Source organism: Amblyomma americanum, chromosome 4 (assembly GCF_052857255.1).
Source record: "Amblyomma americanum isolate KBUSLIRL-KWMA chromosome 4, ASM5285725v1, whole genome shotgun sequence".
In the NCBI taxonomy this organism is placed as follows: Eukaryota; Metazoa; Arthropoda; class Arachnida; order Ixodida; family Ixodidae; genus Amblyomma; species Amblyomma americanum.
This window is the reverse complement of record NC_135500.1, coordinates 147,768,998-147,796,096: the sequence shown is the minus strand read 5'-3', so window position 1 is coordinate 147,796,096 and position 27,099 is coordinate 147,768,998. Positions and strand designations below refer to the sequence as shown.

Sequence of the window (27,099 nt, the reverse complement as noted above, 5' to 3'; positions counted from 1 at the left end):
TGTTTTTTAAAGCATGAAATTTCTTTAGCTCTCATGCTAGGAAAATCCAACAAACTTTATCCAGAAACTCCAATGAAACGAGGTCATAGCTGTGGCCGAACGAAAGCTGAACCTCTGTGAAACGTTCTGTTGTCCAAATGGTATCCAGCTGAAGCATTACCATACAAGAGCCCCAAATGGGACTCGACCAGCGCTTATGCGAACATAGCAGCTTCGTTTCACGGTGCCTTAGAACACTCGGCCATCGCCACAGTCTCTTGCGCAATGTGCCCGAACTGCTAGTTGCTAGGCATACACAAATAGTGAATTTTAAATTTGAAGCGAATGCAGGGCAAATATTTTCGAATCAGAGTGAACAGTTTGCGACTGAAAACATGGTATGTAGTGAGAAAGAGGCAGTTCTTTGCAGTTAAGTAATGATGACGAAATATGTTCTTTTTAGTATTTACTAAAGTAAAACCTCGTTAATTCAGATATCGGAGTGGAAAAAACATCTGAATTATCGAATGCCCCCCCCCCCAAACTTTCCTAACTCCGTTTGCGGGAAAGCGAAATTATTTCTTCGGAACATGGGCAATTGTTATCTCCTTTTAAGGGGGGACACAGCTTCTAATCACAAAAATCTCTAAACGAATTTTAAAAAGTGCTAGATTTTGTATCTATAACGTCATATTTTCTTGAAAAGATCCCAGAGATGACTCTAAATATGTTTTTTTTTGTGACCGTAGGTAGCAAAAAAGTGGCTGGTATCTCTGAAAATTCCAGTTTTCTCAAAAGCGTTTTGACCTGACTGCCCTGCTCTGTAAGCAGGGTAGTCAGGTCACAAAACCTTTATAGATTTTCATAAAGAAAGTGGATTTTCATAAAGAAAATCCATGGATCTATGGATTTTTGTGTTATTTGTTGCATTGTGTTTCTCGATAAATTCTTTATGCAGTGATGTTCTTATATATCTGAATTACTATTACAGTAAAACCTCGTTAATTCGAAATCGCTTAATTCGAACTGCCGGTTAATTCGAACTGACGGCCGGGTCCCGGCAAAGCCCTGTGTATTTCAATGGGTCAAAACTCCCGATAATTCGAATATGCCGGTATCCACGTCGGTTAATTCGAACTAGGCGCCGATGGCTGGCATTGCTCCTCGCATATAGAAGTCACCTCGTAGCAAATACAATGCGCTGAAAATTAAAAAAAAATGCAGAATGATGAGAAAAAAAATAAGCCAGCACGCATGTCAGCACGCACGAGGTGAGACGTGAATTTCGTTGCCCGAACCAACCCTCCGGTGCATGCCGTAGCAGGTTTTCGCTGCCGGAGCGTCGAAGCATTGGCTTGTCTATTTTTGGCTGACGCGCGGTCACGCGGGTAGCCACCCTACCGCGGGCGCCGCCTATGCTCCGGCCACGGTGGCTCCGGCGCAAGCCGTTGCAGCAGGTCAACTATAGGACTACCTTGCCGATTACTCGCTCAGCGATGTGTTCAATGCAGATGAAACCGCGCTTTATTTTAAGTTGCTGCCGAACAAGACTGTCAGTTACAAAGGCGACACGTGTTCAGGCGGGAAGAGTGACGGTGTTGGTGTGCGCAAACGCGACTGGCACGGAACGGTGCCGCTTGCTTTTGGCAAAGCAGCGAAGTTAAGCGATGCCGAGATTATTGAAGCGGCCTGCGGTGACCAGATGCCGCACAACTCGGGCGCGGCGAGCACAGCTGACAGCGACGACGAGTCCGACGGAGGCGACGATCCATTGCCACCCCCGAGTGCATGTGAAACAGCGTCAGCACTCGATCTGGCTGCGCGCTACTCCTCCGCCGATGATAATTCGGACGCTGCGTTGGAGCTGTTGGGCAAGTTGCAGACGATGCTTGTCGAGTCACGGCAAAGGAAACGAAAACAAATGCGCATCACCGATTATTTTTCTCTTTGATATGCTTTGCCAATCTGCTGTTAATAAACATGTTTTTGAAGCATGGTGTCATATTTAATCATTAAGCTTGCTGCTTACGCGAATGCATTTTGATGTTAGCTCCAACCGCATAAACAAATTAACTTTATTTCCTTCGACATTCGGGCTCTATGATTTTAATTCGCGCAATCGCCCGCCGCAAATGTGTAGTAGCGCGTAGTAAGAGATAACGATCTCAGATATGCCTGTTTTAGCTTCGGCCCGTGCTGCCGGGCGTGATGGCCGCTTTTTTTAGCGCCCGCTCGTTAATTCAAACTCCGCTTAATTCGAACAATTTTCCGGTCCCCCTCGAGTTCGAATTAACGAGGTTTTACTGTATCTCATTTTTTCCCTCTGTCACTAACTTGACATGATAGTAATGACAGTTATGCAAGCATGGATACAAAGTTCTGAGTAGAACAAACTTGGATTGATAAAACTATTCGGAGAAGGTCAATTTCAATTTGTGTCAATGCCAATGTTTTGTTGTCATGGCAGGCTTTCTGCAAATTTGGTATAGCACTGAAGCACATAAAAATTTATGTCAACGCTGCTGAGGATATAGGAATGAAAGTTTGTATTTATTCAGTTGGTGCACTTCCCAGTAAGCATTCCAAAATTCATAGGTCTACGCCACAAAATAAAAAATTTAACGTCAGAACCCCCCCCCCCCCTTTTAAATGAAAACTGCGCGACAGCAGCAATTTCTCACAGGCCCTTCAAATTTTTTATTTGTGCATGCTATTGGGAGTGGCGGAAGCAAAGCTGCTGTACAATGGTAGGGGTCTTCGCTGCTTTTTTTAGTTGCAATCCACATTGCAGTCTACTTATGACGACATTGAGAAAACCGAAAAATTTGATCGTTATAAGCTATTATTGTTATATTTGGACTAGCAAAAAAAATGCAGAAAGAACACACACACACACACGTATTCCGCCATGCATGTAGATATTACCCCATACATAGCCACCGCCGCCTGCGCTCCTGTCAAGAGCGCACAGCATCTCGGCGCTCTGCTAAGTTCGCTCGGAGATCCACCCCCACCCCCTCTGGAGCTCCCATCAAAAGAGATAAACACTTCGCGATGTTATTGATGCACAGCATCTCAGCATCTTGGCACGCTGCCAAGGTCTGTGTTGCGGACAAGGCGAAACGGGGGAATGTGCAAGAAAAGCTAACACTTAAAAAAAAAAGTAAATTCTCAACCACGTCTGCGACAAAAGTGGTGGTGGTGGGGGGAGGCGGGGAGGGGGTTTACCCAGTTCACGCATGCATAAACGAGTGGAAACTATATGTTTGTGTGGGGCAGCTTTGCACGACGACGGCCAAGCAAGCGATTGAGACTATGATAGCGCTTGGTTCCCAAGACTGTAGGCAACGCTCCTTCACGGATTTCTCCATGTGGGTCCGTTTGCGGAGTTTTGTGTCATTCACTTGAAAGTGTTTTATTTTTATCAAACCTTCAGACAAATTTTGGTGGTAAACACCTCCAGGGCAGCCAGAGTCCTATTGTTGTATCCGTTATTTCGCTGATAATTGTATCGTTATACTGTATGGCTTATTTTTACATAGGGGCAATGGGAGAATTGATAAATATAAAGAATTTGATCGTTATAAGCAATATATCGTTATATCTGGTATCGTTATAAGGGGAGTACACTGTAGCTAACAGCATGTGATGAGTGCGGAGTTTTGGCATGCTAGAAGAACAGAAATACCATGCAGACAGAAGTGAAGGAAGCGCGCACTGGTGCCAGAGTGGGGTTATGTGATTGCTGTGCCATTTAAGCTGAACTACGCCTAAAGACAAAGCCTGCTATGTGCTGCTACATTAAGACAAATTTCAAGTAATCTGCGCCAAGCCTGCGCCACAACTCGGTATTTCCTTAAGAACAAAATTCTTGGGGACCACGCGTTATGGGCCGCATTAGTGGAAAATGCAATTTTTCCAAGAATCCTTCAATCAGTGCTTAGTACTACATATATTTCCTATATGAGGCTGGGCATCATGCTGGCCAGGCACATTGTCATGCCGCATAATGAAAACAGAAGCGAAATAGGTCGACAGCATGCAGGCTCTACTCTGGTCATCCCGTGTCATGGAGAGTGTGCCAGAAATTCATATGGCACAAAGGTTTACAAGCGGCGCTGGTGGCGACTTCTACGTCCTTACTCAGATGAAGTGGGGAAATGGCACGCTACCGCGAAGTTCTCGGGGGTGTCGATTTTAGGGTTTGTTTCATTGCCCTATCAAAAAGAAGCGGAGCGAAACTGTGAGTGCACCGGTTAATTCGGGCTGAAGACATGCCAGGAACGGCGCTGAAGTCAGTTTTCTAGACACACATCGCTACTGTCAGCATCCGGGAAACGAAGGCCGGGCTGGAAACCGCTCTCCATTCCGAAACTGAAAACTTAGAGGGGCAAGACTGCTACAATAAAACCTCGTTTATTCAGCCCTCGTTAAACCAAAAATTTAGACTGCCACCGGAGTCCCTCCAAACGTCCATGCGAGTCTATGGCACCGGAAGCTCATTTGTTTGGGCACTGCGGAGCTCTGATCGGTCAATTTGGATGGGCTCCATTGGGGCGCCATGTATTGAGATGAGACGTCCTCAACAGGCAGTCATCCAGATAGAGTCGACAACCGAAAATTTGGATGGCCGATTTTTCAGACATCCTTGATTATTCGGACTTTTTCACGGCACCGCAACATTGCCCATAGAGCCAATGTATAAGAGTGCCTGAAATTTCGAACGCACCGCAACTGACTGCTCGATTTTTCGGACATCGATCGCACTCGCCGCCAGTACCCAAGTTGCCATATAATGTGTACAGTGGAACCTCATTAATTCAAATTGCAGGAGAGATCGAAAACTTGACCAAGCAAAACGAAATTCAAGCTTAAAAGAGCCTCCTAACTTGCGATGCTGAAATTCTGCGTGAGTCGGCACATTGCGCCCGCGTGGTTTCAAATTTGCACTGTTCTTGGATGTCTTCTGCTGCACGAACTTGAACAGTAGTCAGAGTTTGCGGAACTCATCTGTGCCGAGTTTTTCGTCCTCAATATGGAAAGAGGTAGCTGCGAAGCGCGTGGGAGGCGTACAGCAGCATGGAGACGGCGAGCGCAGGAGGAAACGGTGGTGCATTTTAAAGCGAAGTCAGCGTACCTGTGGCAAAACGCTCCGCAGCTCTAACTTTTCTGTCATAAAATCGTAAACACTGCCGTTTCGATGACAGGCAAGACGCCTCTCATTGTACACAAGCCACAGCAGAGTGCATATCGCCGAATACGATGCTTATTTTGGCTCTAGCCGCTAGGCCTACTGACGAAGGCCAACGCTGCCGGAGCGCTTGCTTCGGCTGTTCCACTCCGTGAAGTCCGAATTAATGAGTTTTTACTGTAGTCACAAATGACATAGACCATGAATTTTGTTCAATGCTGACCCTGAAAGATGATTTTAGTTCAGTTTATTTTATTCTTATGCATTAATGTTTAAAAAGAAAACAATGAGCCTGTCACTTGGAAAGCTAAACACTTTTAATAGTGGAGGCATTGAGAGTGTTGCATTCTGAACTGACCTAAAAGCTGAATGGTTGTGAGCACCATTGAGCATAAACTCAAAAGCTGCAGCTACTGGCCATTTTGTCAACAACTGGAGCTGAGTAATATTTGGTTGAAACCTGTCATTATATTAAGCCAAGTATCAAACCAACTGTGGCCTTCAACCTCTTGTAATTTGTTTGTTCCAACTTTTTTTTGCAGCCACTCCGAATATCGCAGGGACGGCTACATTTGATGTGCAGCCAGTCCAGATGCCCCTCATAGACGCCAGCAGTGTCGCCCTGCCCGTGTCCCAGGCGGCCTGCATTGTAACCACCGCTAGCGGCATTCCCGCTGTGGTGGAGGCCACCAGCGCAGCAGCAGATGTGCTGGTGGCCTCAGAACCAGTTCCTCAAGCAATGGCAGCTACTGCCGTCCAAGAAGTGCCACCGTCAACAAACCTGGTGGAGGCGCCACCTGCCTTGATGGTGGCAGGAAGTGCGGAAGCCGACAGAGTGAGTGGTAGCCTACGTATGTACGCGTGCATATGCCTATTTAACATCATGAGGATGATGGGTGTCCCGGCAAAAAGCCAGTGGGAAGGCTTGATGAAGGCCTGACCTGAGCAAGGTCATGAATTCAAGGGAGGTGTTCTCATGCTGGGTTTCACAGAATCATTAGGTTCTTTGGAGTGCTTTTTGGGTTTCCTAAATGCCTGAATTCATCCTTGGTGCAGTTCTCACTTTTCCTTATATGCCTGCTTCATTTTGGGGCTAATCACACTGTAATTGCTTATAGCAGACTTTCACTTTGCAGATAGACAGTTTTATTGAATTTGGCCATTTTTCTGAAGGGCTGTGTAAGTGTATGCTCTTCTTTACATGCGCCATAGGCAGAAAGGGATGGAAGACAAGACATGTGGGGTTCCTCTGCACTTTTTGTAAACCAATGGGGTTCACTGAAACTCAAAATGTTAAGAAAGAACCCCTGCTTTAAGTTTTAAGCATGAAGCATATGAGACCTGTCAAATTAAGATTTGAATTGAAAATTTTTCTTGATGTGCATGGCCACATGCATATATACTGGGTGTCCCAGCTAACTTGGACCAAGATTTTGAAAAAAAAACCTAAGCGTTCTTCAGAAATAAAATCGCATGGATGTTGTTAAGGCTTATCTAAAGTTACAGTACTATTTTTTTGATCGTCCTACTTATATAATTAGTCGAGATAAATTAACTTTTTAAATATTGCTTGAAATGTTCAGGTGTCAGTAGGAAATTTGTGGAGCTCCACAAATATTGTCCAACCCAGACATTTCCAACACGATAGACTTAGCGTGGCGGTTTTAATTCGGGAAAATGAAAGCTTGCGGAGTTTAAAAAATTCCACGCTCCGCGCGCCTGAATGCGCCGCGATTATAGCGCTCTCATTTATGCTTTGTAAAAAACATTGCACGCTTTGCGCCTTTCGTCCTGCACATGACAGAGCTTCGCGTTGTGGTTGGTTCCAAGATAAGCGCCAGTGGGTTCGGGCGGCAGTTGCAAGAAAGCCGGCACTCGTTTTTGCAATGATAATTGCGCTCTCACGCTAGCAGATTGTAGAATGCGTCGCCAGCCGCCGCCGGTAACATCAGATCCGAGCAAAGATAGAAGCCCTTTCTCGTAAGCGAAGAAAAGGCGCGGTGCTGGCAATGTTTTTTACAAATCACGGATGAGAACGCTGTAATCGTGGCGCATTCTGGCGCGTTGAGCGCACTGTCACGAGGTATTTTTTGAACTCCGCGGGCTTTCGTTTTTCCCGAATAAAAATGGCCACGCTAAGGCTGTCTCGTTGGAAGTGCCTGGGTTGGGCATTATTTATGGAGCTCCACAACTTTCCTATTGACGCCTGAATGTTTCAAGCTATATTTAAAAAATAATTAAATTATCTCAAATAACTATTCAAGCAAAACGAGGAAAAAAAATGTACTGAAACTTTAGGTAAACCCTAACAGCATCCACGCGATTTCAGTTCCGAAGAACGCTTATGTTTTTTTTAATATCTTGGCCCAAGTTAGCTGGGGGGGCAGGATATTGCAGTTGGAACATGACGCATTACAGTGTGGGTGGAAAATGGCCCATAGTTACAAATTGAAATATCTGGACATCTTCAGATATGCACCTGATAGGATGCAGGAGCAAAGTTTTCTTAGTGAATTTGTGAAGAAAAAAGAAATATGGAGGACTGTCGGACACTTGAATATGACAGTTCTGCGAAAGCAGTTGGATTTGCTCTCGATGATAGCTTTGGTGCTTTCACTCTACTGAATGCTGTTACTTTAATCATGAGTACTGGCTTATTGGCTCTTGTTTTGTTGAAAATGCATCTTAAAGTTACCACTTCTTTTGTATTGACATCCCCCTGAATGTTGAATTCTAGGTTTGGATTTTTAGGGCAAGAGCTGTACTCCTCGGGGGTACAACTTCCCATTTCGATGTGGGTGAGGCAATGATGTTCAATGCCTCACACGGTCAAACCGAACTTAACTGCATGGTGATATGGCCCAAGCTATGGTAGTATGACCAGGTGATCATATCAATATATGACTATGACTATTGGGTACCTGACCTTGACATTTGATTTGAGACGGTGGGGACCATGCTCAACAGAGCTTTTGCTCGTACTATAACTAGGTTCAAGCCACGTTGAACCCCGGCCATTTTTTGCTTCGCTGTTTCTTGGCACTAATATCGGTCAGTGCTTATCTTTTCCTAATGATGTTTGCTGCACATCTCAGCCTTATTCTGCTGTTAAAGGGACATTGACAACAACTTCATCCAACTTTTGTTCTTGTTAGGAATTGATTCTGTGGCTGTTCCTGGCTCTGCTAATGTTTGTCCAGCAGCAAAAGATGCATTTATTGCCGAGAAAATTGGATCGAGGTAATTTCCTGCTATTCGGCTTGAACTCATCACATGCATGCTGAAAAAGACTCCGTAATCACTGACATTTGGAAGTGTATGGCGGTTTTGCCCAGCCTCAAGATTCTGCCTTGATGCACTGCGGTTTGCTTGCAAAAAATGACTGGAGGTGGCAACGCCTATACAGTTGAATCCCGCCACAACGAAATCGGCGGGGCGTACGAAAAATTTCGCTGTCGCGGAATTTCGTTGTCGAGAAATTACAGCCCGAGTCGGCTGATCCCGGGCTGGCGTTGCATACGACTGTTCTTACGTCGCCGCGCACGTGAAAGTGCGTGGCGCGAAACGACTGCACCATGTGTCTGCGCATAGGCGACTTGGTGTAGAGAGAGGAACTCGAGTGAGACACAGCGGGAAGCATCGTGGCTACATGCTCTGCCGAAGCGCGATTGGTGGCCCCGAGAGGGACCGTTGAAAAAAAAAAGCTGCCAAAGGAGCTTTGAGAGAAGAGGAGGAGGAGAGGCGGCGTTGCGAAAAAAAAAATCATTTCCAGAAGTCCGTAAGCTTTGTCTGCTTGCGTTTTGCTGCCAGCAGCGGCGTCACGCGACTCTCACACTCTGTTATGAGAGCCATCGCAACGTCGTCGTCGTGAGAGCCCAGAAACTTCCTGATAAGATCGAAGGCATCCAACACCTGCGACGAGGTTGCCAAGGCGGATGAATCCTGGGCGGAGTCGTCTTCAGCTTCGGACGGCGGCTCTTCTGACTCGCGAACACTTTTAATTAGTATGTCCTCATCACTGAGCTCCTCGTAAACAAGCACATCCGCATCAGCGTTGAGGAAATCGTCCAGCTCGATATCGCCGGGGATGTTTCCTGCATCCTGGAGGGATTTCCAGGCCGCACTGATCCCCGGAGTCGACGATGATGGAGCGTCATCCTCCGCGGCTGCAGCTGTGCTGGTGTCAACAAAACCCGGCGTGCTTGAAGCAGTTGTTGATCAAGGTGGACCGCGTCACGTTCCACGCAGCAGCTATAATCTGCAGAGCCATGAAGAGGTCCACCTTCGTCTCCCTGCCCGTCTCGATATTCAAAAGAATACGCTGAATCAGCCTCTCCCGATAAGCACACTTCACGCTTCTGATAATGCCTTGATCCAGCGGCTGAATGATCGAAGTGCAGTTAGGCGGGAAGAATCTCACCTCAACGCTTGACTACTTGACGTCGTCGATGCGGTGGGCAGAACAATTGTCCAAGAGCAAACAAACCTTTCGGTTCTGCCTGCTCATGTCGCGGTCAAGTGCCGTAAGCCAGTCCGCAAATATGGCACGGGTCATCCACGACCGCCCGTTAGCGACGTACTTGACGGGAAGGCTTCTGTTTCCCTTGAAGCAGCGCGGTTTAGCACTTTTCCCAATAACTAACGGGGGACGCCTGTCCGACCCATCCATATTCGTGCACAGCAGCACTGTCACTCTTTTCTTGCTGTGCTTGCCACCCTGGCAACGCTGCCCTTTAAAATCCAGTGTCCTCGCTGGCAGCATCTCGTAAAAGAGGCCCGTCTCGTCCGCGTTATAAATATCGGACGGCACGTAGCCGCTCATGATATCAGCCACGTTGTCCACCACCCATTCTGAGGCGCCGCCAGTGTCCGCGGAACTTGCTTCCCCGCACAAAACTTTCCCGACGACGTTGTGCCTCACTTTGAAGCGATTGAGCCAACCTGTGCTGGCCTTTAAGTCATCCAGGCCTAGCAAACAGGCATAATTGAGGGCCTTCTGCTGAACAATGCTGCCGCTAAGCGGGATGTTCTTGGCTCGCGTTTCGACAAACCAGGTGTAGACAGCCTTATCGAGCTCTTCGTAAGTTGGCTGCGTCACCTTCTTGTGTTGAGCTGAAGTGCCCGACGCAAGTGCCTTGCCGATGTTTTCTTTGCTCTTGAGTATCGTTGATAACGAACTCGGCGCGATGCCAAAATCTGCCGCAATAATCGACTTCTTCTTCCCGCTTTCTGCTTCGGCGACAATACGCGCTTTTTCTTCTAGCGAAAGAAATTTCCGCTTCTTCGCTGGCGGCGACATCCTAGGAATTCAGCAGAGCAGAGACAAGGCGGATTTGGCAGAGACGCGACGAGACCACGCTAAACGGTGCACACACAAAGGAAGAAATGGTGAAGCGGAGTGGGCTTCTTCCTGCACTCTCCCTTTTTTTTTTCTCCGACAGGACACGAAGCTCCGCCCACCGATGGCTCCGCCCACCGGTCCACAGAGACTGCCTGAAACGCGCTCGGTGCCTAGCAGACGACGCGGCCACGGAGGACGCGGCCGAAGGCGCTAGCAGATGGCGTGCGCTGGCGCATTTTACACGCGCTTTCGAGGAGCCCCTCTTCGCTTGGAGGCCGCGAACGCTTACCAGCCAACACCGCTAGCAAGTGATCATGACGCGCTTTCGTGCTTGACAGGAAACCGCGAGCACCATGACAGCGAGCTACATCAATCGAAGAACTTCAGCAAAGAGCCAATGAGCGGGGCGTGACGTCACTTCAAAAATCACGTGGGCATCTGGAGAAAAAAAAAAAGCACACGAGGGTGTGCGCGAGGAGGATGTGCGATTGAGTGTGCGTACCCCCCCCCCCCCCCCAACAGCCTGCGATGCAAAAAAATTAACGGCGGGAACGGGAAAGCCGCTCTTCAGCACTCAACTTCTGAAGAAAGACAAGACGGAGGGGCCTTTCACCCGCGAAAATTCGCAAAAAAAAAAATTCCTAGAAGCGAACACGTGCTCGCAAAGTACTTCGTTTTTGAGGAAATTTTAATACATTAAGTCCTATGGGGGTTTCACGGGGAATGCAAATTACTTCGTTGTGGCGAAAATTTCGTTGAAGCGGCGTTCGTTGTACCGGGATTCAACTGTATTTCATTTTTTGACCTTTCCTAGCTCATAAAAGTTCTGTTTTCTGTGAAATCAGCGTCTTTGTTGTTAAAACAGGGTGATCTGTCGATAGAGGCAAGCGTAAATTTGTCCTCTCTGTCCCTTCAGCGTCAAAATGGCATAGCTGCGAATTCGCGAGAGGTTGTCTGTCAGGTCAAGGTTCGCTCTGTTCTGCACGTCTGCTTGCATTTGGTTTATTCAGTCTGATCACTTGGTTCGAGGCTCTATTTTCACCTTGCTTTTGGTTGCGGTGTGCATTTTATTTATTTATATATTATACCGCAAGGGTCCCTTCACGAGGCATTACATGAGGGGACATTATATCACATTACATTACATGCATCATGCCTCTGATACGTTGCAAAGATGTTTCAAAGTGGTGCAGAATAAACATTGCGTTCTACTGCAGCACATTGCAACGTTTACTGGGAAGTTGTATCAGTTCCCTTGTGCTGCTCTCAGACTCTTGCCCAAGACGGATTGGATGTTGCTGTCGCTGTTGCTGCTGCTGCTGCTGCTGCTGTCACACCCAGTGTAGTGGGGCCTTTATCGCCACCCAACATCTCGTCCCTGCTGGACATCTCCTTGCCTGAAAGTGAGCACCACTTATCTGATAATCTGGGGTTGAGGAAAAGGCACTTACTTGGGAGGTGGAATGAACACATATGTTCTTTGCTTGCCTGTCTTTCTCAACTAGGCCTGCCGTCTGAAGGCACTGCAGCGCAGATCTTGGGGGATGGTGACACACTGCCAAGCTTCGTTGACAGTGCTGGGGGTGGACTGAGCGGTGAGTTGGCAAAAAGCAATTTTCTGCTTTTCTTTTTTTAATGGATAATTGTTAAGAGTGACTATGACCCCTTGCCAACTTAAGGGGTATGCGGCTACAAAATCTGCAAAAAAGGTAAAAAAAATTATTTTTTAATAGTGTGCCGTTTTTTATGCTGTTCCTAAATTTTATTGCTGAAATTGACAGGGAAGTACTCTAAAAAATTGCTGGTGAAATGTGGTGGCTCTGCATTTATTTATTTATTTATTTATTTATTTATATACCCTCGGGGCCTGAAGGCTTTGCAGATAAACGCTCAAACAATGGGCATTTTTCTCGTTTACGGTTTTTTGCCTAGATACTCGCCTTGTGCAGCAGATTTCTTCACGACTGTTTTATCTGTTTTGACCCCGTTTGTTTTGTCGCATTCCTAGGGCCTTAGTGAAGGTCAAGACATTCTGTGTATTTCTAATTTGTGAATTTTAAATTTGTTGTATGAAATTTTCTTCTCACTCCAGATATGTCAATGGGCACTGGATTGCAAAAATTCGGAACCAAAATTTGTGGTTTTCGAAAAAATAAAAATTCACAGAATGTCTCGACCTGTAGCACACCAGTAGGAACATGGTGAATGTTGAACCAGCCTTCTGCCACATTTTCGTAACTCTGCAGCCTTTTCACAGGAAAAATATGTAAGATATAACAGTGGAATATTGTGAGCACAGTCATAAAATTATTTCTAGTGTGCTAAAAAAAATTCATTAAATACATCAAGAAATAATGGCCGAAAGTTGCATCCCTCCTTAGACTTGCACGGGGAAAGGTTGGCCTTCCATTTTTTGCAGAGGATGGGATGCATTGTTGCTCAAGCTGCTTTCTGTTCATACTGAAGAAGTTGGCGCGGAACAACGAGGACAAGCGAGACAAAGACGAGCGCTACTCACAACTGAAGGTTTATTCCCGACAATGCTCGAATAAATAGTGAAACCAACAAGAACAAAAACAAACAAACATCATGAACACCACAAGTTACCCCGTGAATCCCAATGATTTGGTTAAGAACAGATTCTCTCTATCAGAGAAGTGGACGGAAGTCTGACTAATACACTTATCGCCACTGATGCGCATATGAAGGGCTTCCATGAGCTCACGCGTGAGTTGCTCCCTGTGCCTGAATAGGATGGTAGTTTTTTCAAAAAGCGGTTTAAACCTTCAGTTGTGTGTAGCGCTCGTCTTTGTTTGTCTCGCTTGTCCTCGTTGTTGTTCCGCGCCAACTTCTTCAGTATGCATATCAACCAACTAGCCCAACTTTCTGCTCTCCTAAGTGCTTTCTGTTCCACTGCTGGTGGGCCAGCCAGTCAAGGAAGAACTGGTAGCACAAAATAGAGAGAGAGGAAAACATTTATTGAAGCGACCCATATATATAGTGATTATTTATTTGAAATAACAAAAAGGAAGGTAAAAGATGTTTGCTCACCCCGGCATCTGCCATCACTAATCGGCGGCACCTGAGCTGGGGTAGCGGAAATATAGGATAGCAGGCAGTTTGAAGAAGTGAAACAAAAGAGGTGAGGGGATAGCAGGAAAGAGATAGGGGTGAGGGCATATATACACTATTTACAAGTCAATTGTCCAGGCCGCGCGCGTTCAGCCGCCGCGGCCGCCGGGCGGGAGAGGGGGGTGTCGCCGATGAGGAGGCGGCCGGCTGCGTTGGGTCGCCGCGTCGTCTCCAAGGGGGAGGTGCCCGTGTCGTCACCGCTAGGCGCCGCCTGGAATGCGGATGGCTGCGCGCGTGCGCCAACAAACAGAAACCACCGCGACACACGCGCACAGCACTTGTACACAACAGCTGGTGTGGGGCGGCCAGCTGTTTTAAGCGTCCGAGGTAGCACAAGCGGAGCGTTCCGTCACTGCCTAACACTACCTGGCGCAGAACAGACGGGACGTCAGGCCCGTCTGTTCGAGAAAAGCACACAAGCTCACCATTGTTCGCTCACGGGTGCGCGCACTGCCCTGCGGCCACAACAGCGTCTTGAGCGAGTCTGGTAGGATGCCCAGCGCCCTGTAGGCCGCGAGCATATCACGACGAGCGTCAGCGAACGCGGTGCAGCGAAGTAGCAGATGTTCCAGTGTCTCCACTGCACCGCATCTAACACACTTCGCTCGTCGCTAGTCCGTGGCGCACCCGTCAGTCCCCAGGCCACACGCAGCCGATGCGCGCGCGGAGGATCATTGCGCGTTGCGCCCGCGAGAGGGCGCGGCAGCCGTTGATGCTTGGAATGCGCTCACCTCCCGCGATGCGTGGGTCGGGGTGCTGCCGTCGGAGATGATCATGTATGACCGCTCGCACGTCCTCCAGCGCTAGCGCGGGATCGCTGGGAGGTAGTTGATGTGCGGCGGTCGCAAGTTCGTCGGCCTCCTCGTTTCCCGCGATGCCGCAGTGACCGGGCACCCACTGCACGCGCACAACACATCCTTGCTGTGCAAGGCGCTCGATGTTTGCGCGAATGCCGCGCACTAGGGGGGTACCGCGGCCGATGCACTGTAGGCGGGTGAGGGCGGTGTGGGAGTCGCAGAGCAGAGCACTCCTGGGTGGCGGAGGTGCGATGGAGAGCAGCAGGTCCAGGCCCAGGTTTATCCCCATCAGCTCCGCCGTGGTAGAGGAACCCAGGAAGTTGGCGTGGGTCTGGCTGTGCAGTCGCAGGGCTGGGATGGTAGCCGCCGCTGCGATGGAGCGGCTGTCGCGGACCACTGAGCCGTCTGTGTACACGAGGACATGGCCCTGAAGATCCTCGTGAATGACGGCTCTGGTCAGCTGCTGCACAGCGCAGAGGGGTGTGCTCCGCTTTCCCGCGATGCCGACGATCTCGCGCTGTATCTCCGAGGCAGCAGGCCATGGCTGGCAGGGGCCGTAGGGGGGGGCAGTCTGTTTAAAAGATAGCATTCCAGTGTGTTCTTATTACCTCAAACCCGCTTAATTTAAGCTACCAGCCAGTTTATTTGAGCTGCGGTTTTGGTGCGCGTTGAGTAGGGAGGGGGCGAAGTGGCAGCAAGTAGTGGGATTGAGGAGAATGGTGTACTGAGAGAGTAAGTTATGCGACTACTACCTAGGAAAGTGGGAAAAGTGAGTGGAGGAGGACAGCGGAGGGGGAAGGTGAATGGTGTGGCTTGTGACTGCCAGCTCTCCTTTCCTGTTTTTCAACTTGTCTGCTGGAAGTCCATTTGCATCTCTGCCCAGCCTGTTCTGTGTGGAGACTTTGTTTGCCTCTTCACAAACAGTGCCTGGCTAGCTGTTCCATCAGATTGCTGTGGACCGCAAATGAGGGGAAACATGTGCACTGTTAGGCTTGGGACTACCGGTAACAAGGCAAGGTGCTGCCATTGGTTACAAAGTGTCTGACATACATGTATGCATTGTTGTGTCGAGAGAACAGGCAGTAAGGTTGCCGGCCATGACCTCATGCATTTCATATGCAGGCTTTTGGCAGTGATTTGTAAGGCTCTTTTTGCTTGCACAGTGGTTGCTTTTTGCAGTGCTGGAAAAAAAAAAATTAGATTGTTTCCTGAAGCATGTTCTTTTGCATTGCTTTTGAGGTGTGAGAAGGAACTGTCCCAATCTTAATGTTGTTAAACAGTGCACAATGACTGGAACATGAAGAGAAAAAAAGGGATGCTGTGCGTAGTGGACAGACAAGCAGCTCTCATGTCTGTTATTTGTCTTGTCTCTGTTAATCCACTTCTTTGGTTGACACCTTGGACAGCCAACATGCCTGCCTTGATGTGTTATTGCAGTCGGTATGACAGACTGAGACAACTGCGTTGTGTCCCGAGAATCTTGCACTTTCAAGTGATCATCCAACATCTGTGCAAAATTTTGTGGAAGCTGGCACCAAATGGTCTCTGCACGTTAGATTTTGAACTTGCGAGCCAGGCCTGCGTTGTTGGGCTTGCTAATCACCATCTTCTTCCTTCGGCAGTATGCAGTCAGTGCCGAGTTAGCGCAGTGACTGTGTACTTTTAGGATTTTAGCAAGAGATCTGCGTTGCGTTGCAGTTCTGAAAATACATAGTAGTTGTGTATTGACACAGTCGCTGTCGTGCCTTCATTCTTTCTGCAGCCCTCACGGCACTTGGGACGGATGCTGCAGCCATCGAAGCTAGCAACCCACTGCCAAGCTTTGCTGAAGTCTCAGACTCCAGCCTTGCTTGTACGTAGTTCCGGCTTTCGTTTGAGACTGTAGTCCAGCTGTGTTTTGAAGCAGCACTGAGGTCACTTCATTTGTCACTTCAAAGTCGAGCCTTGTAAACTGTGATCAAGTTGTAGAACAAAATAGGGCAATGGCGGTGGCTCTTGACATGACTTGACGGGAACGAAAGGTGGCACAGGTTTCGCGAGCGTGTGTATTGACTGCTGTGCTTGCATTGCACTGAGTATTTAGTGCGGATTCTTCTAGTTTATTCTTCTGTCTACCCTACAGCCTATGCAATGACATGCACCGTGAAAGCCTGTGATGCTAAGAGAGATTTTACATTTCCCGCAAAAGTTTTTGAGGTTACCATATTTTTACTAATAATTTGCATTGCTTGCTTGTTTAAATTTTCAGCTGCTTTTAAACTTGCCTGTGAAGAAGCAACAGGCATAGCCCCTGTGGAGAAAAGTGCAACCATCGGAAGGACAGAAGGCTTGGCAACACCGCCCATGAGTCCCTTCAAGCTTGTCCCTACAACACCAGATCCCAACTGGCTGAATGGAGAGGTAGTGTAGTGGTGCTGAATGCGTGTTTACTCTTTGAGTGCTGAAGGTTTTCTTATTATTGTTGTTTTTATTGACATCTTTTTGCTAGCAAAGTTGCTTCCTTGCCTAGAACTTTGTATCAGAAATTTCATTGAAACTTGCTTCAAGCCTTGCGCGTCACAACTGTACAGACCAGTGCGCGCCCCGTGCTGATGCCCATGCCTGGCGGGATACATGGGATTCCTTGTGTCCTGCTCCAAAAAGTCATTAAATAAGCTGGTAAATTAGTTCCGGTGCTGGTGGACACTTTCCTGGGCAAACAGCTGCGAGAGCTAACTCCCCGATAACCTCCGGCACGCGAAGAAATCCGAAACTGCCAAACTGTTTGCTATTTGGTTCGTCGCTGTCAGCTGGGCCGCATTTGACGACGCTGTTGTATTGACTTTTATATCCATTTGCCTCTGACTGCTGGCTTTGTGATTGTGACGTTGCTGATTTATTGCTTTGTGCTGTGCACACACCGTCATGCCATCCCACAGGGAGGACGGAGGGCGGTATGTGTCAGCTTATATTTAGAGTCAATGTTCTTTTTTCGGTCAGTGATGGGTGCGATTTGGGAGGTTGATATGTAGGCACCAGTTTACGGTATAAATTGCACGTTAATTAGGACCCTTATGGAGTTTTTTAAGACGTGTTCAATGAAAGTAATTTGTGCACCCCATTTTTGGAACATTATTTTAAAGAGAAAATGAACTGTGCAAATTGCATGCGAGTAAATGCGGTAGTTATTCCTACGCAGTGCCTATTATATATTTTATAAGCCATTTCATTTTAGTGAAGTTTGTCTCAGCAGCACAGTCTGTGTGTTCGGCTACATGTGCTCGCACGGATCCCAGGGTTGCCCTGCTTGATTACTGCTGGCTTTTTTTTTTTCAGGGCTCAAACTTTTCTCTGAGCTCTTTGCTGAACACATTGGACTCTCCGCTTAAAGTATCCCAGTCGGGAACAGCATCTAGAGTGCCTGAACCACCTGTCTTAGCTTTGGAGAGCTCAAGCATGGATTCCATCTCTAGACTGGCACCTGATGTAAGTGGCTCCAAGATGCCAGGCTGCTGACCTTATGCTTTTTCGCTTCTGCAACTGCATTGCTCTGTATTGCACAAACACTATATGTGATGAGTTTTGTCTTGTTGTCCTGCTGTCTTGTTGAGATTGTAATGAGTTAGCCTTCATGAAGCTTTAGTTACCATTTTGAAAAAACTTGAGCTGTGAAGGAAGGGAACAAAACAACCTTTCCCTTTGGGTAAAAGGTAGCAGGCACCGGCACGGCTGGGGTCGCAGCACGATTTAATGTGACCTAGCCTGCTACAAGTGGATGATGCAATCCGTTGGCTCAGTGGAGAGGACGCTGCCTCGAATGCATTGGTGCCAAGTTCACACTTCTGCGGGGGCTCAACAAGGAAGTGGCCCTGTGCCTTGGAGGCTTGCTTCGCGATTAGTTGTAATGCGCTGCAAATGTGCACTGTAAAAGTTGTTCTGAACCAAATTTAGCCCCAAATTTAGCCTGCAGTAACCGATAGGCTGTTATAACTGGATCCATTAAAGCTGAAACATGTTGGATTTGAAATATTCTTGAACCAAGTAAAGTAGTGACATCGTTATATCTTGATGTCCGTTGTATCTGGATCACGTGTAACAGGCATTGACAATATATATGTAATACGGTAACATCTTTAATCTTGCATGGCTGAGCGACTGCTGTAAATTTAGTAGGTGCATCCACCTTGAGTTTCTGAGAAGGTAATGGAAAAAAAAAAGAAAACATTGAAGCACTGCCCACCCCTAGCAGTGCTAGTCCATGCCCAACCTTCTTGCTGCATGCCTGCAACGGGCTGAGTGCATGCCACGCCAGCCTGCATATCTTTGTGTGTTATGCCATTACCAGCATGTATCTCGGATTATTTTTCCCAATAGAGGTAGCACATTCCTGCAACAAATATTTTTGGCCTGTGTTTCATTTTTTTTCTGTGCTCGGTTAATTCAAAAACCCGCTTAGATATTTTTGCAGTCCCAATGACTGTGAATTAACGAGGTTTTACTATGTTGGTTGACTCCTGAGTTTGGAGAGCATGATATTGAAAAAGAAGCCTACCTATACGCGAAGCAAATAAGTCTGTCACTTTTTATATTTACAGATTGGTCGTAATGCTGTAGATTGGAATGCACTGTAGTAAATTGTCCATATTGATGAATTAAGGTGGCAGCATCCATCCAGCTAAACGAAGTCAACACAGAGGGCAATAACTCTCTCTTGCATATAGTGGCGCAGCCATACACAGCATTTTTTTTTTCATAACTTTAGCCTGTGAAATAACATTTTTGAGGCTTTTGTGTTGCCATTGAATTCTAGCTTTGTGTTATAGCTATGGTTTTTTGTTTGTCTGTCTGTCTGTCTGTCTCCTTTCCAGGTTGACACCCAGCTACAGTGCCTCATGAACGAGAACAGTGTGGACTATGTCGCAAAGTTCGCCGACCTTGCTGCGCAGATTGCCTCATCCAACTCTGAGAGCAAAGCCACATAGACTTGAACGTTCATTCGGCTCGCTCACTGTACATAGCTCTGTATCATAGAACTGTTGGAGACCATTATTTATTACACTATTGTAGTGTTCAGTTTGCTTATTACGAGGCTTTGGGTGTAAATAGAATCTGCTGGTGCATTGTTGGTGTGGAATAGAGTGCTACTGTGCAGTGTGGTCATCTGTGTGCATTGCTGAGCGCTCGTCAGCTTGCTGCAGTGTTCTGCCGCTGCTCATTCTTGTTTTGTTAACTGCAGCAGTCACCAGAGCGTAGCAGAAGTTAGGTGTAGTGCAAGCCCTTACAATGTGGCGAGTCTGTAGACCAGACTTGGGAGGAAAAAAACGTGGAAGTGCAAACAGTAGACTGCGTGTGGGAGAATAGTGGGCCAAGCACTCACTACCACTGCCTACTAGTTTATAGTTTATCCAAAGAAGATACATAAATTTTATTGAAGCGGAATGTCATTAATTTAGCCAGCTTGATTGGAACCTCGGGTTTATTTAACCTGGTGCTTTGGCCCTGTGCACATCATGTGTTTTAATAAGAGAAAATGCCCATGAATTCAAAAGCACGAGCATCTGCAGCAGTTGCTTCAAACAGGCCGTGCAGCTGACGTGCCGTAGCTGGCAAAGCACGGCAGTGCATCAGCCTGCCTCTAACCCAACAGCGAGCAACCGTGCATCGGTAAACACAACAGATCATGCGACTGCCATGAGTGCACGGTTATTGCATTACTGCTTGTATAGTGTGCATATGTGGCTTGCCATCATAGCCTGTGACTATCTGCTGTCAGTGTAAGCTGCTTATTGCCAGCTCTATTCTTTCCACCTAGCGTGCACTATACATCTTGCCACCATCATGTCAAGTGGGGGACCTGCACCATCATGGCGGTCGTTGCTCCATTCCCTTTTGCTGTGCATCTGGCAGAGCAAGGAATGGGTTTATTTTGGTGGCCATAGCAGTGCATGAATGGCATCAGCATGGTGCCAGCACAACATCCTCAGTCACTACAATGCCGATATTCTAGCTTTGATCTCTCGAGGGACTCGAGTCGCTCATTGAGGCAGTGGAAGCAGTTGTCAGTTACAACTAAATGTGCAGTGGTCTAGTGACTCCATCTACACCTGTGGATGTAAGGCGTGAATTTTGCTGGAGTAGCGTAAACTGCTTTTTCAAACTAAAAGCACAACACGCTTCGTAACAATATATTCACCGATCAAATTGTCGTAATATTCATAAAATATGCCTAGAAATACAGTTGTGCTCATTAATAAAGAGAAGAAAGTTTTTAATCATTGCTTTTTAAGTGCCCCAGCTCCGCAGTTGCAGAGGGATCCAAATTGCCTTGATGCCATGAGCGATTGTTACAGAACTGATGTGTCTGAACCTACTGAAACTGTATCCACATCTGCATTATTGAAGGCCATACAGCAAGCAATACGGTCACCAAATCAAGTGTGGCTCAGTAACGATGCATGCTTCTCTATGTTCACAAGTGGTGTAGTAATGCGTTGTATTGTAAAGGAGCACCACATCCGTTTCTTCTGCTTCAGCCAGTTGATAGGTGCTTTGAGGGAGAAATCCTTTCAGAGATCAGAGTCGAGAAGTGAGTCCAGATTCACCACATGCCTGCACTGCCGAGCGGCCATACGTGCATGAAAAGTCCTGGCGTGTGAGAACCTATGTGGTTACTTGTACTACGTTATGCTGCAGCCCCTTTTGCAGTTGGGCTACCATGAAGTTAAACTTCTAATAAGTAAAACAAATTTTTGTCTCCTTTAAGTTCGATTATTGAGATTCGGCCATAAATGCGAACAAGAGGGGCATGATGCATCAGTAAGGCTGTCGTTAGTTTGCATGGCAGTGAGTTTTAATTATTGCAGCAATAACAATGAGTTGCTCACAGTGCCTGGCCACTTTGACCTTCTCATTTAGTCGCACATCCTCTGTTACTTGCTGATAGTGTATATACGTTTGTCTCCTCTAAATAAACTAGCTCTTGGGAAGTTCCTGTCCCATCATTTCACCTTCCGTTGTCTAATGTTTGTACTCCCACATATTTCACCCGAGTGCAGTCTGCCAACTAGCCCAACAGTATGCATTGCTACAGACCAGATTACTCTTGCTGCCACATCTGAGCGAAAGTACTGCATTTTCTTCCTACGGGAACAAAGTAGCACTTAGTTTGGCCATTCTGCTCTCTGAAATCCAAGTTATGAATGAAAGCCAGTGTTTTGACATGCAGAAGCCATGCGCAGCACAGTGGTTAGAGTCCATGCTGGTTGCATCTGCCGATTTATGGCTGTAAAATTTGCCCCATTGCATGCAAAATTCTATCGAAAAGAGGCAGCTTGCGGCTAATAAGTCATTTGCATCAAGACCTATCTCGACAAAGCCTCAGTGGAATGCTCGCCATGTGAATGCAGTAGTGCCATCTGTTGAAAATGTTGCCAGTCATTGAAACATAGTCTTCATTAAAACCTTTGTCTTTTTATTGAAACTGTGTGTTGTGGATAGAAGAATAACTTTGTAATGGAAACTCTGCACTCATGCAAAACGAAGCCCAGGTGGCCGAAATTATTCTGGAGCCCTTCACTACGGCACCTCTTTATTCCTTTCTTCTTCCACTCCCTCCTTTTATCCCTTCCCTTATGGTGGTGTGGTTCAAGTGTCCAATGATATATGAGACAGATACTGCGCCATTTCCTTTCCCCAAAAAACCAATTATTATTATTATTGAACTCTACTGCTGCTGGAAGCCCATTGGCTCTCCTATTCTTAACTTGCTTTGCAGTCTCATTTTGTCCTAGTGCACATGTTCTTTGAAAAGTTGTCAAAAACGCTAACTTTTATGACGTGTTTTCTGTAGTTGTTGAAAAGGAACCGCTTGAGAACAGTGGCGTCTACAACAGGTGGCGCCGCCCATCTATATGGCGAATATTCTGTTGTTAACTCATTCAGATAGGTCTTGGTGTAGCTGCTGCGTTAGTGTCATGCTGTGTCACTCTTTGTGATAGTATTTATTCTAGAATAAAGTGTTTGGCAGCCAAAAATAGACAGATTGAGCAAGTACTCGCTTAGACCGCTGCACCAAGCATACCTTCTGGATGCAAGAATGGTGGCTTTCCTTCATAACTTGGATCCTTGGGCGGGCAATGTGACGGACCTATGCACAACATGTGAGTGGCGCCATCTGCTGCAAGCTCTGTAAAGTAGAGTTCTGGGTTAACATACTGCTTGTTGCAATGCATCACTGTGGAATCACTGTGAAATGCTTGCTGTTTTTATCTTATAGGCACACTGCTCTATGTAACGTGGTTAGGCATCCGGAAACTGTTGCTTCTCTGCTTTTGATGGTGGCGCCTCTTGTACTTGGTGGCACATGTACATTCACTATGGTCTGGTGGGCTTCAGTGGAATGCTGCTGCTGCTGCTGGTGCTGCTGCTGCTAAGGCTGAAATAGTGACCTTTTTAGTCGGACTTGATTGAAGCAGTAGTCAAAAATGTTGTTTTAGATAGACGAGTCAGCTCAGAGGTGACCTTTGAAGCAAAGTACAAATCTGTGCAGTGGCCGTTTTGGTAAGCCAATTATACAGGATGCACTGGAAGTTCTTTTGTAGTTTTATTTTACCTTTTTTTTTACTCAACTGCTGCGCATTCAGCCTCGGTCAGTTGCATAAAATGAAAAATTTTTTTCGGATGGATGACACTGAGCATGATAGCGGAATCATTTGGCACCCCTAACAGCTATATAGGCTTTTTTACGGATTTATGCAAAACAGCTGCATAAGTGAGGTGCAGTGAAGTTTTTTAGAGGTTTACATTTCAACTGGCAGATGTGCACTGATCTCAAGACATGTCAAGACAGCTCATGTTGTGACATGAAACAATGCCATGGATAGGCAGAGTTGCAGTTGTTGTAGCCCCTTTAACTGGTGTTGCTACCAGGTTACACCTTTTTAAACCAAAAGAAAAGCATGCCATTTTGTTTTGCTCACTTAACGTAACACATGTACAAAATTTGTTAGTAATACCTTCTGTGGGTAGAAAATGGGTTATATATATATAATCAGCTTTATGCATCTTGCTGTGCAGAATTGCAGGACTAGGAGACCTTGTTACCAGGTGTATGGTGTCGCATTAAATTAATAATGGAGTGTGCAGTCATGGTCAGTATGGCTTGCAACAAGCAAGGTATGCTCAAAGCTTCCTTCATGAAGAATGGCACCTGGGTGGTGGACAAAATTTATGTATGTAGCTCGCAAGCAAGAGAGCAGAACTTTCTGCACTTAGTGTCACGGAGTGTTTGGTTGCTATGAGGCGCAAATCGCACTACTGCTGTCACTGGTGTGTTGCAGGTCATAGAGCACGACAGCTGGTAAAACGTTCTTGAAATGGGAGCCTTATGACTAACACTGTGTCATTCTGTTAAAAAGGCCACATGCTCATAGCATTTGAAATGAAGTTCTCAGACCTTTCTGGCAAGGTTTCCTAACTTTCAAAAAAAGAAAATGTACAAAATGAGCAGTCATTTCTCTAACTTCTTCACTTGGCCAGTGGAAGACAGTACATGTTTTTTGGTAGATATCAGGGACTTGAAATGCCCTGAGTAGCGAGTTTTAGTTTTGCCATCAAGCAACACACTCTTGTGCTTTTTGCGAGCTTTCTCAGTGAAACTTGCTTACTGAAAGAATCTGGCATTGTCAAAACAGCTGACTAGCTAGGTTCCTGTCTGTTGCTTTAGGCATCTTAATTCCTGTGGTAGCATCTATCAGAACATTTTTTGTTTAGTGTAGCTTAGCCAGTCTTAACAAACTGCAATGGTATCAATAGCTAACTATCTGCAAAGTAATTGATGTCAAAACTATCCAGCCCCAGCTACATGAAATCTCTACACTGTTCTGAAATGGTCCTGTGCTTGATTAGCAGACCGATTCAAGAATTATCGAGCTCTAGCAAGGTCACCAGATGCTAATGCCAACTTTGGGAAGGCTGCAGAAATGTGAATGAAATTTCTAGGATTCACATTTCAAACAATGCTTGAGTGTTTCATTATTTCTAGCAGCTCCTACGCTGATAATCGCTGCTATGTGGCAATTCCTGTGACGCTGTAGTAATTGTGGGCAGGTTCAGCTTTTATGAAATAACCACGGTGCGGTTGTATTTGCCTGTTTAGGCAGTCAGTGGTTAGCAAGATTTGTTTAGTTTTCCCCCCTACATCACAGTCGTGGTTTTGCTCAGCTTGCATAGGGCACCTTGGTTTGTTGCTGTGCTTCCCCCCCTTCCCCCCCCCCCAAAAAAAGCTTTTGTGCACCGTTTAACGAGCGGTTATTGCATGGCTTCAGCTCGCATAACTAGACCTCGTCATTCATGCATGAAACTGCTCTAAGAATGCAAACTATTTTCAAGGGTCCATTTGTTCTGACATGCACACCTAAACAGCGCTTTGATATTCATGCCAAGTCTTCCATCTAAAGAGTCCATCGATTTCTGTTACGTAGTGTTTTATCATTCTTTCACTGCTGTACATTGTTTGCATATTTATTGTCACAGAGATCACTATATGCCATGTACAGTATATGTCTAAATTGGAAACGGTGATGTAGCTATGTTCAGAAAACATTCTCTAGGTTAATGGAGTGCTGTCACATTACCTAAAGCACAGTCCTCTGTGGAACTTGTCACCAATGAAGTTGGGCGAAAAGGCTTTTCATATGTCATGCAATACGTTTCGGTTCTTTGTAATATATCATTTATGAGCGACTGCGTGAAACTCAGTTTGGATTTATGGTAGAAGTCCAGCACTTAGCAATTTGTACCGAAAATAGAAAAATGGCTCTTCTCTTTGTAGCTGCTTGTCTGGCTACAGACTTCTCACAGTTTCTTATGAGTACCACAGGTGTGACGTGGGCTACACATTTCAGGTCATCGTTTGTAGTTGAGAATGACCATTTGAAACAGATCATCACCATCATATAGTCTGTAATATGTCACAACAGCTTATTTTTAGATTTTTATCAGTGTTGCTTGAAACGAGTGCCATTTGACATAAATGCGAGGTTGAATAAGCCAACACATTTTGTTGAAAGTGAGAAATCTACTCAGTGTCTTCACATAACAAATGCACATGGCTTTGCACAGATGGGCAATAAAAAGCTTCCTTTTGAATCTAAATGGCTTGTATGAATGGCTTTCTCCGTGTGACCAGCACCGAGAGTTCAGCAGGGATCAACCAAGGAGCTCCTCTGGAAGAAGACTACAAAGCTACGGCTTGTTTCATACCGAGTTAGTGATGATTGCGGTGGGCTTGCTTAGATCATTTAATCCACAGCAAGTGAAACTTGCATTTATGTGGTGCTGCATATTGGATGCTATAGCTACCCTCAAGTGATAAAGGGATGAGAATTCATGTTGTTTGCTCATATGGACTATTTGTTATAAGGCTACAGCTAGACTATATTGTGTTTCTTGTTGTGATTGGCTAGATAATTGTCACTGGTCGCTCACTCACTGATCTCATTTGCAGATAACTGATGATTGGTTGGTGTTAGCTGTTGCTTCTACCTGTGCTGCATGTTTGTACTGAGTATAGTATTGAAGAATGTGGCAAAGTATGAAAAAATCTTGCAACAAATTCTTTTGCTGCCATGGAGTATCGGGAAGATGGAGATACTCCTGGTATTACTGTAACGATCTGCAGCAGAGATTCAAAATGCACTTCGTTTAGACATAGCGGGACCAGTGCAAAAACGTTGGCACCAATGGAAGGGCAAAAGATAGCGTTGGACTTTGATGATTATTAAGAGAAGCATGCACCCCGTAACTCAAGTACACATATGCATCAGACTCTGACAGCAAAAGTGAATAGTGGAGAGGGTGTCATGCAAAGCCCAAGAAATGAGTCTCCTCTTTCATGCATGTACGCAGTTTTTCAGGAAGAAAAAGCTTTACTTATTTATAAGTGTGATTGATGGCACTGTGATGCAGGTTTTATCTTGTTGCGGCATAGTGTGGAATGGAGCCAGTGCTAAATGTTGGCATTGCGCATTACTGTTTACTTTTTCCTCCTATGTCTGATGTGCATGCACTGTCTGGTTTGTGCCCCAGTCATTAAAACTCTGGCTGCAAGTCTAGCACTGTCCTCTGTCTTCGGATACGTGCTCATGTTAATGCAACAGCATTAGACGTCACCTCATGTGATTTCGCGTCCTACATTGGCCACAAAAGTCGCTGATTGGTCAAGAGGGCGTCGACGTCACAAGGTCACCTGACCCTGTGAGGTCATCATGACCTGGTCATTCTGCAATTAAAAAAATTCAGTTGAATTCAGTTCAGTTGCCATCTACTCACTGCAGACTTCCATATCATGCAATTTCGTGTCCTGCGCTAGTTGTCAATTGGTTGAAAGGGTGATGACATCACAAGGTCATATGATCATGGCACAAACATTAAAAACAAAAAATTAGACAAGCAGGTTTGAACAGGTTCTCAGTGGGCTCACTCAGCGTATGATTGAATGTGCAAATAAAGGTACAATGACAGCGACAACATTGTGTATATGGTGAAAGAACTGGCACAGACGCATAAATGTATAGCAGCATTGCTACCATTGCATGAAATTGAAACATGGTTTACTGTTAACTCATTTCTACTTGATTCTCATAGCGGCTTGTCTTATTTTGTCAATATGAAGTTATGTG

General features: G+C 46.1%; 1 protein-coding gene across 1 annotated transcript in view; it reads left to right on the top strand.

Annotated features, from left to right (window-relative positions):
* Positions 1 to 25,573, top strand: part of crm (cramped chromatin regulator) — a 48,005-nt gene extending 22,432 nt beyond the window's left edge. Inside the window, exons 14-20 of the mRNA XM_077661937.1 lie at positions 5,713 to 6,005; positions 11,782 to 11,914; positions 12,017 to 12,106; positions 16,203 to 16,292; positions 16,689 to 16,840; positions 17,756 to 17,905; positions 19,288 to 25,573. Coding sequence (XP_077518063.1) covers positions 5,713 to 6,005; positions 11,782 to 11,914; positions 12,017 to 12,106; positions 16,203 to 16,292; positions 16,689 to 16,840; positions 17,756 to 17,905; positions 19,288 to 19,401 — 1,022 coding nt within the window. The 3' untranslated portion in view covers positions 19,402 to 25,573. The remainder of the gene's footprint in view (positions 1 to 5,712; positions 6,006 to 11,781; positions 11,915 to 12,016; positions 12,107 to 16,202; positions 16,293 to 16,688; positions 16,841 to 17,755; positions 17,906 to 19,287) is intronic.
* The last annotated feature ends 1,526 nt before the right edge of the window (positions 25,574 to 27,099 follow it).